At 36.7% G+C, this 17206-nt stretch overlaps 1 protein-coding gene across 1 annotated transcript in view; it reads left to right on the top strand.

The window, feature by feature from the left end:
- SLC6A11 (solute carrier family 6 member 11) overlaps positions 1–16789 on the top strand; it is a 58657-nt gene extending 41868 nt beyond the window's left edge. The window contains exons 8-15 of the mRNA XM_072347496.1: positions 5261–5364; positions 6109–6233; positions 7335–7447; positions 8250–8387; positions 11040–11142; positions 11971–12071; positions 12899–13069; positions 13691–16789. Of these exons, the coding sequence (XP_072203597.1) occupies positions 5261–5364; positions 6109–6233; positions 7335–7447; positions 8250–8387; positions 11040–11142; positions 11971–12071; positions 12899–13069; positions 13691–13843 (1008 nt within the window). The 3' untranslated portion in view covers positions 13844–16789. The remainder of the gene's footprint in view (positions 1–5260; positions 5365–6108; positions 6234–7334; positions 7448–8249; positions 8388–11039; positions 11143–11970; positions 12072–12898; positions 13070–13690) is intronic.
- Positions 16790–17206: the final 417 nt, after the last annotated feature.

The raw sequence follows: 17206 nt of genomic DNA, 5'->3' as shown, positions 1-17206 counted from the left end.
ATATTGGAACTTTTCTTTAATGGATTAGATGCATTGGAAAATAAGTATATGCTGAAATACATTCAAAAGTATATTAAGTGCTTTTCATTTTCTGAGGCCATTGCATTCAGAATTTTTAAATTGATCCTATCAGAAAGATTGTTTTAGTAGCAACAAGAAATAAGAAGGTATATACAGATAAATGTAGCATATAGCAGAAGAATGTAATAAATAGCAGTTTAGAAACCATCTGGGAATGATTCTTATCATTGCATGCACTGAATTGACTCACTTCAGTCAGTAACTTGCTTCTTAGATTCTTAGATTTTGGGGGGGCTGAAGTTATTGGGCTTATACCTGCTGTAGAAGTACTTGGACCTGTAGTTGCCATTACCAAAGGCAGTTCCTTAATCACTCCAATTCAGGAGGTGGATTAAGAGGAAAGAAGCCTGTCAGGCCCACAGCAGGCAGGCTTCGTTGAAAGAGTGTGATTCTGCAAAAAATTCTTTTAGTATTCACCATCAGACAGGTAATTAATTCCCTCATATCTGACAGGGGTACTCTTTAAATGTAGGTGCTACTTCAAGATTAATGTCTAACAATGATACAGTTTCTAGCAGCCCTGTCATCCTTAAATATACAGTACATCAAACACCCAGATGGCCGCACTGACTCTGATAGCTCAGATGTAAGTCACTGATCATAGGCTCACAGAACACGTGCTTCAAGCCAACTTGAACATGCTAAACTTTGAGGCCTGGTACAGGTAGAATATGAAGCCCACAAGGTGTATGGACTTAAATTCTGGCAATACTTTTAGTTCAGTCTGTTTTGCAACAAGCTGTTTTACTCATGCCTTGTTACTGCCTTTACCTTAAACTTTTATTTATGATTTCCTAACAGCACAGGATTTATTTGTAAAATCTTTATTTGAAACCAAAGGAAAGCTGCTTTTTAAAATACAAATACCACTGAGATTCATCAAAATGAATGAATAATTTAAATTAAAAGAAAACTATGATGTGATTGCTCATTCTCTGACAACAATATGGAAAGTAAATGACTATTGACATTTGGAATATCATGTTTTAGAGAGTGAGTGCAGCATTTAACTCTCCTATGAGATCTACATTCTCCAATGGAGTGCTTCATTATGGAATTGTCATTAACCACTCTGTAGTTAAGAATGCTTTGAGTTTTGCAGCTGAAGCAAGCAGTCAGTCTCACGGAAAAGAATGAAAAAAAAATGCATATTTATGAAATTAATTCCCTTGATTTTGTTGGAAATAAGTAAGCAACTTAAGAATGTGTATAAATATGAGCAGCCATTATGTGTTTTTCATTTCTACTAGAGCTTTTAACTGTTCATTACTGGAGAAGTCATGGAAAGAAAGATAAGCAGTGTACATGTTCTATTTAATGCAAAAGTGCTCATTGTCCTTGATCATTGCTCCAGCTACATGTGGATGAGTGGATTGTGCATGAATGTTGTAGCTCTTTTAGATCAGCCATCTCTTTTAAAACTATTCAGGGTGCCTCCTGACAGTGGAATTATTACAGTGATTTTGTACTGTCTGCGAAATGTAACTTAAAATGTCACAAACACCTGGATCAATATTTTGTTGCTGTCACTACACATCCTACCTTTTCCTTCTTCATTCATTATATTTCATTCATTATATATATGTCCTTGGGCAGATTCTGGAGTAGTATTGTTGTCATGTAAGTGAAGACTGAATTCTAGCCCTACACCCAAGAGGAGTGAATTAAGGTTACATGGGCATGTGCATTTATGAATATTGCTTTTTGAGGGGTGGACTTTGCTAAACGTAATTCTCCATATCAGTAAACAAACAAACATACTTTTTTATTCTGTTTTGTGGATTTGTGTTGCATCTATGTTATTTGGTAATTAGCAGGACAGAGCTCAGCTTGCTGTAGAATAAAGCGTCAGAAAGCCTCAAAACAGAGAGCAGGACACAGACAGCTCTGCTGTTTTCCTTCCTGCTACTCATTTCTACCTAGACAAAGCAGGTAGTGGCATACAGCTGAAGCTTCTTTGCAGTGTTTTCTCCTTTTCGAACAAAAGCTTCATCACATAGGCTCATTGACCCTACCTGGAAGCAGCAACAATTTCTGCACAGGAATCAGAAGAGTAGTGCTGTGTTTGCATTCTTCTGGTTCAACCCTACTGTTGCTAAACTGGTGCTGGGCCTGGCATGTCAGGACAACAGCTGTAGAGGCAAACTGTGAGCACAAGGCATTGAAGGTCGACCCTTTGGCATTTGTGGTGGGTTTTTTAATATTAAATTATAATAGATAAAGTTTCTTATACTTTGATATTGGTTTTGCCTGGAAACTTTAAAAATATGAGGTGAGGAAAAATAAGAACAGTTACTTCTTTTAAAATAGGACTTAGTGGAAGACTGAAAAATTTTCACCCCCCAAATCTATGAATACATACTATTGAATTAACTTAAATATCACTAACTACAGGACTTGCAAGGTACGAAGTTTATAAAGCATGAACAGGATGGTCCCTAATATAGGTTCTTTCCTCTGGAATTTGCTCACGCCAGAAATGCATTGAGCCCAGTCACATCTCAGAACAAGCGTGCTCCTTTTGTCCCAGCCTTTCACCAGCTGCTGGCTCCAAAATCTTTGCTTTCCAGTTTACTGGCAGTGTTTTCTTTTGTCTCTGTCCTTCAGAATTTCATTGTTCTGCAAAATCCTGCTACATTCATTCCATATATTTGGAAAATGTTACAACTTTTAGTCTAAGCCAGACATTACAAAATTACCCAGCTAATGCACTACAACGATTCAGCGCTCTCAGAAATAATTGATAAAGCTTTTGCTGTAAGCCAGATGGATGTTGCCTGGATTTGAGTGGTATCTGTGTCAGGGGCCATCTGTACCCAGTAGAAGTTTTCATGAGGACGTTTCCTTGAGGTGCAGTTTATGAAAGATTAAGTCTGGGTGCAAATAAGATGAACAAATAATTTGTGTATGTCAACAGAACCTACAACTACTAATGAACACTGCTAGTTAACGCCAAATTTGTCAAGTGGTCACAAGGTTTTGGGGCACGAAAATAAAGAAGTGACCTGTAATATCTGCTGCTGGCTTTTAAAATGTTGACATCTTTGGCTTGTGACAAAATAGGAGGGTTGACCATTTTGTATTTTTTCAGCTACCAAAATCTTACCTGTGATTCCTGATTTCATTTCCCAATTTGCCTCTTCCTTGATCAATTGTAGATGTTTTTGCCATTTCTGAAACCTAAAATTGAAATATTAGGTAATCACAAATCAAATCTCATTGGCTCTCTGAGCCTGTAACCCAAACAGGGCTACACTGATTCTATTTTTCTTTGCAGCAAATGAAATTACTTCCTCCTGCCTTTTTAAACATTAGCCACAAGTTCTGGTGGAATTTCTACTTTGAAATCTTAGAGTGCAACAAATACAAAGGGCTTTTCAATCTGATTCAATTCCTATAAATACGTGAACGCTTGATGACAGAAAATTTAATTTGAATTATTTCCCACTGTTTTTATATTGATTCACAGTCAGATGTCACTGTCTTTAAAGGACAGTTGTTTTCATTAGAGGAAAAGATATCACTTAAGGCCAGATTTTTTTCTGTTGTGTTTTTATTAACTAAGTACAGGACCTCCAGAAGGATGTGCTCCTGTTCTCAAGCAGCTCTGGAGTTTCTCACTTGAGAGTACAATTCCTCTTTGACCCCATTTCCACTAGGACTTGCTGTCCCAGGAATAATCAGACTTTGGGGAGCTGGCATATGCCAACAGGAAAGGCTAATGCTCATCTAAGTGCTGTACAATGCACTGCAACAATACATTGTGCAAAGACTGAAACGGAAGGAAACAGCAGATTCTACATCTGCTGATCCAGTTTCCTAGCTTTTGTTTATGCTCAAGAAGACCGTGCATTTTCAGTTGACCTATGCTACTTGCAGCTTTTTGGGAGCTTCCAACCTTGTTAAAGAGGCTGTCAGTCAAAAGGCTTTCTCTGTGCAGTTTTTCCCTTAACAAGTGGTGAAACTTTGAGATGTAATCAGCTGTATCTTATTCAGTATGACAGCAATGAAACCATTTAAGCCATTGATGCAAATCAAATCTGATCTTAATGTTATTCCTAAACAGAAACACCTTCAGCAACTCCAGAAACCAAACTTGATCAGATGCAAAACAAGTACATCCGCTCCGTATGTTTATGAGGGTTAGTTTACTATTATTAGTACAGTCATGAAGTCAATACCTGAGTAGAATTTGATCTCCTTCCTGTCGCAAACTTGAAGTAGTTAATGTCTACGTAGCTATTGCCTCTGGTAATCAGCCAAGCAGCGTTTTGTTACTTTTCTGAAAAGCTCTAAAAAAAAAACAAAACACAAACAAACATAAACAGGAAAGTCTTAAAGAGTTCATTTATCTCAGGAGTCAGGAGTGAGAGCTTATTGGGTTAGAAGTGCAGCCATGTAGGTGTGGATTCTTTACATCACTCTCACAGCCAATCCAGAAGTTAAAAGCGTATGATCATTGCCTGTAATATTTCACCCAAAATTAAGTGAAATGATTAAGGAAATGATCTGTTTAATTTATAAAACTTAATAAATAAATAAATTCTGCAGTTGCTGTGAGGACAATAATTGTACTGTGTCAGTTCAAGCTCTTTTCTCTTTTGATAATGTACAGCGTAGTGCTTTGATCAGTTTGGGATATAAATGTTGTCACTGGCAGTATGAATTTATTTATTTGATTAGCCCCACAGGACTTCTATTCTTTAACTGTACAGCGACCTATCACCTTTCCCCAAATAAGCTGTCTTCTCTTTCCCCATTTTATCTATTTGTGTAGTATATATGGAGTACAAATCTCATCTTTTGTCTTTATTTTCTTCAAGCTAAATTATTACATTTTAATTTAAAAATATCAGTTGAGAATGAGATAAATAGAGCTGACTTATTTAGCTTAAAATTATCCCTTACAGTGTTAATAAAACCGTTAAAGATTTTCACTCACTGTGAATTTTTTTCTAGAAATTCTATGTCTCTTTCTACTTAAGGTTAGCTTGAATGTGTGAAAACCAGTCGAGCAATTTCTTGTTTATCCCTTTAGGAAGGAGTGAGGAGTTTTACTCACAACATGTATCATTTTTCAGGTTGCAACTTAGAAAAGTTTTGCCAGATGCAATTTCTCTGCATAGATTAACTATGACTCCTTCCTGACCTCTTTTAACCACCTTACTTTTGTCTTTAGGTGTGGGTGGATGCTGGTACACAGATATTTTTCTCTTATGCGATATGCCTTGGGTGCCTGACAGCCCTGGGAAGTTACAACAACTATAATAATAACTGCTACAGGTAATAATGCATTCTATGCTTTACATTTATTTCCAGTGATGGAAGCATCCACAGTGCTTCACTCTGAAGTATTTCCCTTTTCTTTCAACCACTCCCATGAGTGAACTCATTTTTTGCAGGACCAGAGACCTGGCAGTGCTTCCCACATACTTAATAAGAAAAAAAAGTGTACAGACATTTCCTGTAATTTTTAGAAAGCTACGAAATCCTTAAGGAGAGGATTACCTTCAGACTCTGTAGACAGAGGTTTAGCATAGGTAGTACTGCCAGTACACTGTAACTGGAATAGAATTAGCTGAAGTCTGACCATAGGATTTATTTATTTATTTATTTTCCCAGGGAACAAATTATTAACATTGTTGTGTAGTTTATATATTAATTTATATCCTCTGCAGCACATTATTACAACAACTACTACAAATATATATATATATTATTGATACCGTGTTTCCATTTTTTTAGGATTTTATTTGACTAGTTTGTAAAACATTCTGTTGAAAAGCAATGAGTGAGTAGCAACAGACTTGCAATTGAGAGAGTTAAAATACAAGTCAAGGTGCTATGAAGGCACCTTCCTGTAAATGCTTATGCCTGACTGATTTCTCTTAAGCATACTATTGTGGGGAATCTTATTCAGAGCTTAATGCCCATTCCTGCAGCTTGGGGTACTGTTAATCTTACAGCTCATTCTATGAAAGAAACCCAGGCTCTGGCGACTGCAGTATTTCTTATTTATATTTTCAGAGACTGCATCATGCTCTGCTGCTTGAACAGTGGCACAAGCTTTGTTGCTGGTTTTGCTATCTTTTCAGTGCTTGGATTTATGGCTTATGAACAAGGTGTTCCCATTGCAGAAGTTGCAGAATCAGGTAAGTTCCAAAAGCAATTTTCTGATTACAGAAATACCCAGTGTTGTCAGAACAGCTAGTCTGTGTTCTGTCTTATGGATATTTAACTGTTAAAAGTTACCTGTTAGAATACGTTTGAATAATTCCATATGAAGAGTTCTTACCTATTTGAGAAAACAGTCTTACAGCTTTTTGGAAAAAAATTTGTAAGTCATCTCAAGTCTTTCTTAAGAAGTACTATCCAACCACAGATTTTCACTGTCTAGACTGCTTATGCCTTCTCCTAATGTATCTTTATCTCTCAAGCACATACAATGAGTCACTCAGGTTGATTAAGTAAAAAAGTTACTTTATGTCCAGAAAGACAAAAAGGCCTAGGTTTACAAGAAATTAACTCTCCAACTTGCATTACTATCACTTGGAGGTAGAAGCATAATGAAAGTTAATAGTTCTTTATTAACATTGTGGATGTAAAATCTTTTGGCATGACTTTAAATCCAACACAAAAGAAATAAAGAACAGAAAGAAAAGCAGGAAGAAGGAGAAATGACTCTCAAGAAGTTTTTCAAATTCATCAGGAAAACCACAAAGCAAATAGAGCTATTCTGATACTGTCATGAAAAATATTTGTATTTCCCTAAAGCTCTCAAGATAACCTGCTTATACTGATCCTGAAATTATATTAAAAAGATTAAAAGACTACAGCAACACTAGAAATTATAGGAGCCTGTAAATACTGGCTTAAATGGAAAAGCAATAATGTCTTGACAGGTCTTCACTAAAGTTATTGCAGCAGGAACACAGCCTTTATCATCCTTGTAATATCTTTGTGTCCTTGCTGTAAAAGCTGGCTAACTTTAAGAAAACCTGCTACAGCACAGAATGTTGGCAGCATCAAGTGGGCACAGGTGAATGAGAACAAGAGAAGTGTGGGCTAAGAGAAATGGTAATTCAGCAGATTTAAGAAGCTACCAATGGTGTTGTATTTTTGCTATTGCAAAAATGTTGTATTTAAAATATTTGTGTGAATTTTAATGTAATTTTTAATGTAATTTCACATTACTCCCAGCCAGACATGGTACACAAGTATAAAACTGTTTGCTTTGTTTTCTTTTGTTTCAGGACCAGGACTAGCATTCATTGCTTACCCTAAAGCTGTTACCATGATGCCTCTTTCTCCTCTGTGGGCAACTTTGTTCTTCATGATGCTCATCTTCCTTGGACTAGATAGTCAGGTATGAAATAAACACACTTCTAATATTTTGATGGAGTTCTTTGTCTGTGTGTGTCATCATCCTTGATTTAAACAGCATTTATCCTCATGGAAGAATGAACTCTTGACTTAATTCCTTGCCTAAAATCATTGGTTCAAGTTTATTATTTTAATTCTCATTTATGTGACAATAGAGATTCTGTTGTTATCTACCAAAGCTTCAGCCTAAGTACAGCTTTATATAGTCTATATTTGGGCATTCACTATGGTGACTCTTCTAAAAACCTTGCTCCGGTGCTGTGAGCCAGACTCTCAGGTCTCTGGTTTTCTGGTGATTTTTAAAGATAGAAGAAATGTTTGTCCCATCCCTCATTAGATATACTGGGCACTTAATAACTTTATGGAATTTCTCTTTTCTGTAAAATGGAAAGAGCTCCACCTTTGAGAAACAATTTCCTTGGAAGGAAGTTCTGCTGCATTCCTACAAAAGTCGTACATCATTTAAGTCTCATTCATGCAGTGTTTGAAAGATTTAAGTTTTATATAATCCAGCCGCTACAAGGCAAAAAAAAATCTGAGATAATATTAGTGGCTTCAAATATTTGAATTTGGTGGTAGACTGGAAATCCATAGCTGCAGGCTTTTTAATTCTGAAATGATGTTCCTCTCAGTTTGAGCTTCTGTTTATAGTGTCCTCAGGGATCATTCAGTCTTTCTCAATGATGAAAGCATAGAAGAATATTAGAAGTGTTTTGTAGCAACTCCAAATCCCAAAAGTAAATGCGACACATATTTTATTTGTACTTTCTTATCATTTGTTCTAGTTCGTGTGTGTTGAAAGCCTTGTGACAGCTGTTGTAGATATGTATCCAAAGATTTTCCGAAGGGGCTACAGAAGAGAACTGTTGATTCTTGGCCTTTCCATTGTGTCATATTTCATTGGTCTAATAATGTTAACTGAGGTAAGATGTTCTTTGTTCAATGCCTATAGACTGAAGGAAATGTATGTCTTATAAGAATGACAGATAAAGCACGTGAATGTTTGCCACAGACAAAGCGCAGAAATACGGCTACAAAATCCTTGAGACTGTTATCAACTAATCTGTAACATTTGAAACGTATTCTCAGTTTTATTCCAAAACTCAGTTCTTAGAGTTTAGGAAATATCCCAAATGAATTTACACAACCAAGGAAATTCCATCTGCTTTGCACCAGCCAACCAGATATAACTGATGATGGTTGCAGCTGGCTTACTCTGGGCAGACCAATCTGAAGGCAGTTAAATGTTAGATAAAAAAATGAGTAAAGATAATGAAGTGAAAAAACCCTAAAATGTGATTGACTTTTATATCATTGGGCCAAGTCCATCAGTAAAGTCAATTTCTGAGCAGAAATTGATTTGATACGAGAAAAAAAAGAATTTATTTTCTTTTTCAAACAACTCAGAGTGTTTGCTTAGGGCAGTTTTGAATCAGAATCTCTAAGGGTGTTAGTCTATCCCATTAATTCATGGTTCACAGATTCACAAATCTGCCATTACTCTGTATGGTGCTAGGGGAGGGGAGAACTCTGGGAGCTTCATGGTAGGATTTTTGTCCTGCTGCTCAGTGCTTCCTTTAGAGTGTGACTTATATAAACAGTCTCTTTTTTGCTTTACCTTCTCAAAACAGTGAAAATACACTCAGAGTCCACACTCTCCTCTGCTCATATTTTTCCATTTGAGTCTCCCTGCACCAGGGTGAGAAGCAAACAAGTGTTGCAAGTCTGATGAGCTGCTGAGTTAAATGCCAGAGGAATGTGTGTCTGGGGAATCCTGGCTGTCTTAACTGTGAAAGGCCATGATGTGTCTCTTGTCCAACAGTATCAGGCAGGGTTTTTCAGAGAAGACACTTCCCAGGGCTTCAACTCATCTGGTGTCACAGAGAACCATGGTCCTGCAGCATGTACTTTTCAGTTTGCTTTGTTTCTGAAAAAAAAAAAAACAAAACAAATGAATTTCATCCATTCCCTGGGAGAAAAGTGGAGACGAGGACAAAATGAAATGTATTGTTGCTTTCTTTCTTTCTTGTTGAACTGACATTTTGTACCAGACTACACAGATGTCTTTCTCAAAAAAGGCCTGACGCCCTGCAGCTGAACGGAAGATATACAGCCCTCAATGTGAAGGAGCTGAAAACTCACCACTAGAAAGTTTATTATTTTTATTCAGAAGTAAAGGGCTTGTAGCTGGACAAAGAGAAGATGCTGCTGACTGTTGGTGTTAAATGAGGCAGTGGCTGAAATAAGATCTGTTTCGATTGAAATGGTCTGTGAATCTCATTATTTCAGTGTTGAATGCATATGGGATAAGAGATTAAGTATCTTGCATGTAGATTTGTATAATATTATTCATATTACATTAGTCAGATTTTCCATAATGTTATTAATTTGGCTTTATAGTTTTTCTTCTCGTCTTGCCTAGAGGCAGACTCTAGAAAGCCAGCCAGCTCTCAACACCTCTGATTAAGAATGAGAAAAAATAGAGGAAATGAAGAAAATAATAGTGTATTTGATAGATGCGACAATTTAAGTAATTGAGTCATATTAAAATAATAAGGAAGTAGAAGACTGTCACAGAGGAGTAGCTGAGACTGCTAGAATCACAGGACCTAGGAAGTACAGCTCCACAATGCACTGTGCTCCAGCAACCAACAGCCTGCTGCACGATGTCATGATGAGGAACACTGATAAAACCAGGACAAGCACATCTTGGTTGAGCATATATACTTTTGTTTCATGCTAATTTGTACTGTGGTACTACATCATGCAGAAAATTATAGGACCATTGATAACAAAGTGTGCACTGTGTTTGGATCCTGTGCTCACTTAAGATGCTGTTGTTTTTGGCTGCTCTGCTTTTTGGAAATGCAAAAATTGCTATTTTAAAATAAATTGAAAAAACAATTTTTATTTTAAATTGCTAGAAAAAAGAAACATTAGCAATAGAAAGCTTGCTTGGAGTCAGGATGTTTATTATTTCATGTTTTATCACTTAAGATAGACCCGTGTAATTAATGCAGCTGAAAGTCTGAGTTATATTCAAATCACTTGTTTTGCAGTCTACCAATGGAGGTTCTGGTAGCTGTAGATTTTGCCTTCTTTCCCAACATTTTAATTAATGTCTTTAGGTTTTAGTGGTACAAACATAAAAACAAACAGAAAACCCAATTTCTGCTCAGATCTGGAAATCAAAATCTGTGGTTATCCACAGCTTTTATGTGGTAACTAATGAAATGGAAGAAAAATGGTATGGAGGTGGGACAGCATTTCAGACACAAGTGAAACATGGTTCTCTGTGGTACACTATTTACTACCTTAAAGCAAATGTACGGTATTCAGTTGGCATAGGGAATAATCTGAAGTGCTGTGGAACAAAAGATCCTTCAAAAGGTATCAGTGAAAAATGAATATTCCTTTTTTCAAGAAGGAACCAAATTTGATAGGAAGATTGCCAGATAAACAACAGATTGGTTGTGTAATTAAGGACATATTTGTTATGAATTACTCACATCATTGCCAACATGACATTTCATTTTGGTTGTTTATTTTGTCCTTTTTCTGTATCTGTCTTCCAGGGTGGAATGTACGTCTTTCAGTTATTTGACTCTTATGCAGCTAGTGGCATGTGCCTTCTTTTTGTTGCCATATTTGAATGTGTCTGCATAGGCTGGGTTTATGGTGAGTCACTAAAAAACTGCTGTGGTTTTGTATGTATGTACATCTAGGTAAATCTAGGTAACCCGTGACAGTATGTATGTATGAAGTTTTCTGTTTCCACAAGGAAAAGAAACACACAAGCCCTGTGAAACAGGGCCCTCCACATTCCCATGCCCTACTAAAAGTTAAGGATATATTTTCTCTTGGATTTTTTTCTTGCCCTTTGCTGGGATTGACCTTCACTTTTCACTAGCTGCCTTAGGAATTAGGGTTAGCAATAAATCCTTCTTCTCTCACAAAATGCCTGTGCAGGCCATGTTGTCTTCTACATGTGACACTCACAGAAAAATCCACTTGGATTTCATGCCTCATTAACACGACAGTGACATAGTAATGTTCCTAACTCTGCTGCTTCTGTCAGCAAAGTTAGGAGAAAACCAGCACAGTTCCAAGTATGTTCATGGCACTTCCTCAAGCAGTTTTTAGCATACAAAAGACTCTGAATTTTACTTTGTAAAGCATATATGAATTTCAGATCACGTGTCTTTGGCTAATTAAGGATTCATGCAAGAGCATATGTACTTTTCAGCTGGGCCTACTCAAACTGTTACTGACTGAAGTCATTCTTGTCAGACAGCTTGCCCACCGCTATTCTCTCTTGATATATCTTGATATATCCAGAATTGTGGAGCAAAAGACAGTTGTATGTGTGAGACAAAGAGATAGCAGCCTCAATGTCTGGAGCTTTGACAGAACACACATTTTTGTCAGTTCAGTTTTAAATGCTGACCTCCGTAACCTTGTGCGTGTACATTCTACATCTTCTTTTGCTTTGCTTTTTTTGGGCAGGCAGCAATCGCTTTTATGATAACATTGAGGATATGATTGGGTATAAACCACTGTCATTGATTAAGTGGTGCTGGATGGTCTTAACTCCAGGTATTTGTGCAGTAAGTATAGAATATCTGAGCAACTTGTTTTAGATACATGGCATTTTTATATAACTTGAGAGTTTCACTGCTGTTAATAGTTCAACAGTTGAGAAAAATGCCTATTGATTTGTAGTGTATATTTTAATGCAAAAACACTGTAGAATCTTTAAAAATTGCTAAATTGATGTGTTCTGTGAATTGTTAGAAATCTTTGAAAGGTTGTGAAAATTCCTGACTACTTTCCTCAACCTCAAAAGTGAAGAAAATGACACTTGCTCTCATGCACTCCTGTTTCCACTTTGGAGTAAGCACATGGTAACTTTCTGTATTACGTAAACTTAGGCAGTCTAAACTGCTTAATTATACACGGGTCTAATTTATACAAATATATTAGAGCTTCTGAGAGGATAGAAGATTTGGCCTGCAGAACTGCACTTATGACAGCAGATTAAAGCAACTTTGACAACCGTGGCTTTCATTTTTCATCATGACAGGTGGGAGAGTGTCACCTAATCACAGCTGGTTCATGGTAGCAAAACTTAATCTTTTTTGCCCAGGTGCTGTTTGCCATCAAAATGCAGGTTTTATTGTCACTGAGAGGTAAATAGGATTAAAGCTTGAAAGGTTGTTAATTTCAGTGGAAGGATGAGACACATTATTTCAGATGTACATAGAAGAATATATTGCTGTGTTAGATTGTTTTTTAATTTATTTTTTTTTTCTTCTACTGTAAAGCTCTGCTTCCTACCTTAAGGGAGATTGGCCTTGCCTAAAAACAATCATTTTCTTGTTAGACAGGCAGTGCTATTTCAATTATTGCTAATATTTTTCTCTGCTTATTTCAGGGAATCTTCATTTTTTTCCTGGTGAAATACAAGCCTTTGAAGTATAACAATGTATATACATATCCTGACTGGGGCTATGGCATAGGGTGGCTGATGGCTCTTTCTTCCATGATTTGTATCCCTTTGTGGATCTGCATTAAGTTCTGGAAGGCAGAAGGCACTTTCATAGAGGTGAGATTTTCAGATTAGCAGTACTGGCAAAGAAGTTGGAATGGAAGTCTCACTTGCATAAGACTATGCACAGTTTAATCAGAAAATCAATGTCTTTGTTCCATATGTGTGTTCCAGTGGTATTTGAATCTTGCAGCCTGGCACTATATTCTCTCCATTTTCTTTGGAATTTGCATGTTGCTTTTCTGCCTTCACCGGCTTGAGCCCATGGTAGCTAACCAATACTCTAATCTGCTCTGTTCCTTTTCCTTCTGAATTTGAAGTTTAAAATGTCTGGAACATTAGCTAAATCAAGAAAGTTTATACTAGCCTTTCATTCAAGTTAGTCTTCTTTCCAAGATTTTGATAATTGATGTTTGTGTCCCTAGGGTTTTCCTCCAGGAGCTGAATAGCAAACACTCACATAGGTTTGCTGGACACTTTCCCCAATTACAGTTTGTCTTCACCTTCCTTCTCTATCCTTTGGTTTGGTGTGATGTGAAAAGAATTGCAGTGCAGTCTTTAACAGGGCCACCAGAAGAGAGACATCCAACAAAAGACAGCTTTAAAATCAGTCTGTCTGTCTGAGAAATGCCCTGAGCAGGAAAAAGATAACGACTTCCATTTTCTTGCATTTTCTAGAAATTCAGGAAGTTGATTACACCCAGCTCGGATCTGAAAATGAGAGGGAAACTTGGAGGAAGATCCTACATTGCAGCAATAAATGACTGCGATGCCAAACTGAAAGGAGACGGCACCATTTCAGCCATTACAGAAAAGGAGACACATTTCTGAAAGAACTCTTTTTTGTGTGTTTTTTTTTTCTTTTCTTTTTTTTTTTCTTTTTGTATAAAAATAAATAAATTCACTTAATTATAGAAGCTGGCTTGTTTTGCACAAAATTTTATTAACCAGTTAATTTTAAAGTGAAAATTGTATACTTGTTTAAAAGTGATTTTTTAAAAATTACTATATAAGTAATGACTATGTAAAAGAAAAAGAAATAGTATTATATGATATGTTAGTGATGACTTCTTGTAATATGGTAATTTCAGTAAATGCTTTTTAGAAATTAGAGAGACCTGTATAATGTGCTGTAAAGCTTTTCTACTTTGATTTCTGGCAGGCGTGATGTTGTATAGCTATATGCATTTTAATCTCCAGGCATTTCAGACCATTTCAGCTTTTAATGTATGTATATAAAAAGTACCAGAATGTCCTTTTGTTTATATTGGAAGAAACTGAGGATATGTTGTTACATTATTTAACATACATGTTAAATGCTGTTACATTAGAGCTGTCTAAAGTGGGCTGTACCCGAAGTCAACTGAAACCATCAGGAGCCTGTCCAACTGAGAACAGTGGCTTTTGCACCACACCGCGTATTGATTTGGCCTTTCCTCTGGGCCAGCAAGCTGCAAGACTGAGTTTTGCACCTAACAAAGCTCCTCTTTCAGGGCAAGTTTTGTGAAGCTGATTGGAAGCACCACCTCGACTGCTTTTACTGCCTTCCTTCCATGTTCAATCTGTTTCCAACAGGCCTGAAAATGTTGTGAGATAGCTTCACTTCTGAGTCGCTGTGGGTTTTTTTTTCTGGAGATTGATTAAGAATATATATATTTTAAGAGTTATAAATCTTTCTTTTCTTGTAAGTTAATGCCCTCCAAGGTAACACATACCGCTTCAGGAGACTTCTAAAGCATTTCTCATTTTCTTTAGTGTCTGGGTAGCCAGTACTTCATTTCAGTTGACACTTCCCATCCCCTGAAGTGAAATGTGTTTATGCTTGTACAGCAGGAGGAGGTCAAGGTCTCTCCACGTGTGCAGAGATGTTTTAAGGAAAAAAAAAGATCAGGTTTAGAGCTCTCCATACCTTGGCCTCTGTCTCTTCACACATTTGGCAGTCGGTACGGTCATTCCCCTTAAAAGAAATTAGGGAACCTGTAATCACGACATGTAGCACAATATTGCTGTTCTGATTTTCAATGTACTTTCTAAAAACTCTCGGACTGGGCACTGATTCTTGTACTCTGAACAGTATTGAGGCATGCACTGAAACAATTATTTCTTTTCCTATCCTGTTTTTCATTTAATGGCTGGATGATAAGCTTGTAGAGGAGTACTGCACAGTATTCAGTGGGGAGAGACAAACAGCCTAAGAGAAGTCTGACGAAGTGTCAAAAAATCTGCTGTCTTCTCTGCAATTCAAGATCAGCCAACCTTAGATACCAACATCTGGGTTTATTAGAAAAAGAACTGTCTGCTGGCCTTCTAGCAGTGAAAACAGTTCAGTGGAAGTCACTAGAAACACCTTAATATTACATGGAGCTGTATAATTAGGCAACATTTCATTGTTATCTTGATATACTTCTTATAAAAGCCTTTCAAGGAATCACTGTCTCAAGCGACAGCATTAATTCATCTACTTTGTTTTACTTCATCTTATTTGTATTCTTGCTGTCTAAAAACTTTTCTACCGCAATTCCACTTCAAATACTCCAAGTCTTTCTTCAATTTGCACGTCTCTATCACTAGGTGCTCAGTAAAGGACATGCTGAAGGAGCCTGACTTTGTAACAGTGCAAAGCCATCATCTTGTTAATGCTGGGCCAGCTCAGGGGGCGTCTTGATCTTGACATACAGAACTGGAGGCAACTAATGAAAATCACTCTCCAATTGGGAAATTATACTTCTAGAAGAGAAGTGTTCCCCAAACTGAAACTCCAGATTGAGTTATATGACTGTAGAATACACAATGACATGACTGCGAGTTGCATCTTGACTGAAAAGATTCCACTCCAAAATCTATATATAATTTTTCCTAAGTCCAAATAAGTGATAAATATCTCTAACATGGTGCCTATTTCTAGTTCTTCTCTCCACCCAGAACCTAAGACGCCAAAATCACAGATGAGCCTTGTGATGTAAATATCAACCCATTCTTTTTTCAGTGAAGGATCAGAATGTAGATGCACTATTAGGTTGTGCTTGGCCTTTATCCTTGATTTCAGTGAAGTTATCTTTATGAATGTTTACAGCAAAATGTGCCAATAGGTGGAACCCCCACTGGTTACTGGGCCACCCATTAGATACACAAGGAAAATCCCAGACAAATCAAGATTACCCTTTAAATCATAACACATATTGCTGTAGTAGAAAAAAAATACAAACCCTGACTTGTGCATTTTAGCTTGTCAGTGTACCTTGAACTGTAGTACTCATCCAAATATCTCCACAGGAGCTGTGTATGGAATATGCTTCCTGTTCTGCTGCTATGAACCATTTCACTACTAGCTTTATACACATACATGTGGTTTGACATGGTCTAAAGCATTATACTGTATTGCTAATATGCTGTGCTTGTAAATGTGTGCATTTAATATCTGACTTGTTTAACACTTTACTGATATTTTTTTAAATAGATTTCTTTTTTTTGGGAGGGTGGCCGTGGGAGGGCAAATTTCCTAGTAGTACTGTGATTATTATTATTATTGTTTTTGAAACAATATGAAGGTGGAAAATGCAGAAAACAACTATATCGTGATCATTTTTTTATGTGATAGAAACAGTATTGCCCTTTTCTGAAGTATCCACGGTATTATTTTAAATAATACAATAAAAATCAGTAACCTCCAAGGTTTATGTAACGTTTTGAACAAAGAAAGATTCTGTTTGGTTTTCAAGGGCACAAAATTTCATACTTTTTTTGTTTTTAAAAATTAAAGAAAATGGGCAAAACTTATTCTGTGTATTTTAGTTTGTGTTTTACGTGACCCTCACCTGACAAATGAAATAAGCACAACTATATTGATAGAGCAGAAATGCATCCCTCATTTTTAAATTTGGAATTTATCAATGAGGAAATTAAGTCATTTGAGGTCATGCAATAAATCTGTGGCTGAAACAAACTAAACTGAAGTATCCTGATCTTGTCAAATCCATGTTGCCATGGAAAAGTGCAGATCAGCCACTACTTTCTAAATACCCCCATATTCCCCCTCACCCCCCCGCCCCCCATGAATGCATTTTTCTGCACCCTGATTTTTCAGCAGCATTGTTAGGAGAACCATGGAGATAACCAGTTCAAGAACCAATCTAGCTGAAACCTCACCCAATAAAAACACACATTTAGTTCCCCATATCTCTCCATTATGTTTAT

This window comes from Excalfactoria chinensis, chromosome 12 (assembly GCF_039878825.1).
Source record: "Excalfactoria chinensis isolate bCotChi1 chromosome 12, bCotChi1.hap2, whole genome shotgun sequence".
Classification (NCBI taxonomy): Eukaryota; Metazoa; Chordata; class Aves; order Galliformes; family Phasianidae; genus Excalfactoria; species Excalfactoria chinensis.
This window is presented reverse-complemented; position numbering and strand designations above follow the sequence as displayed.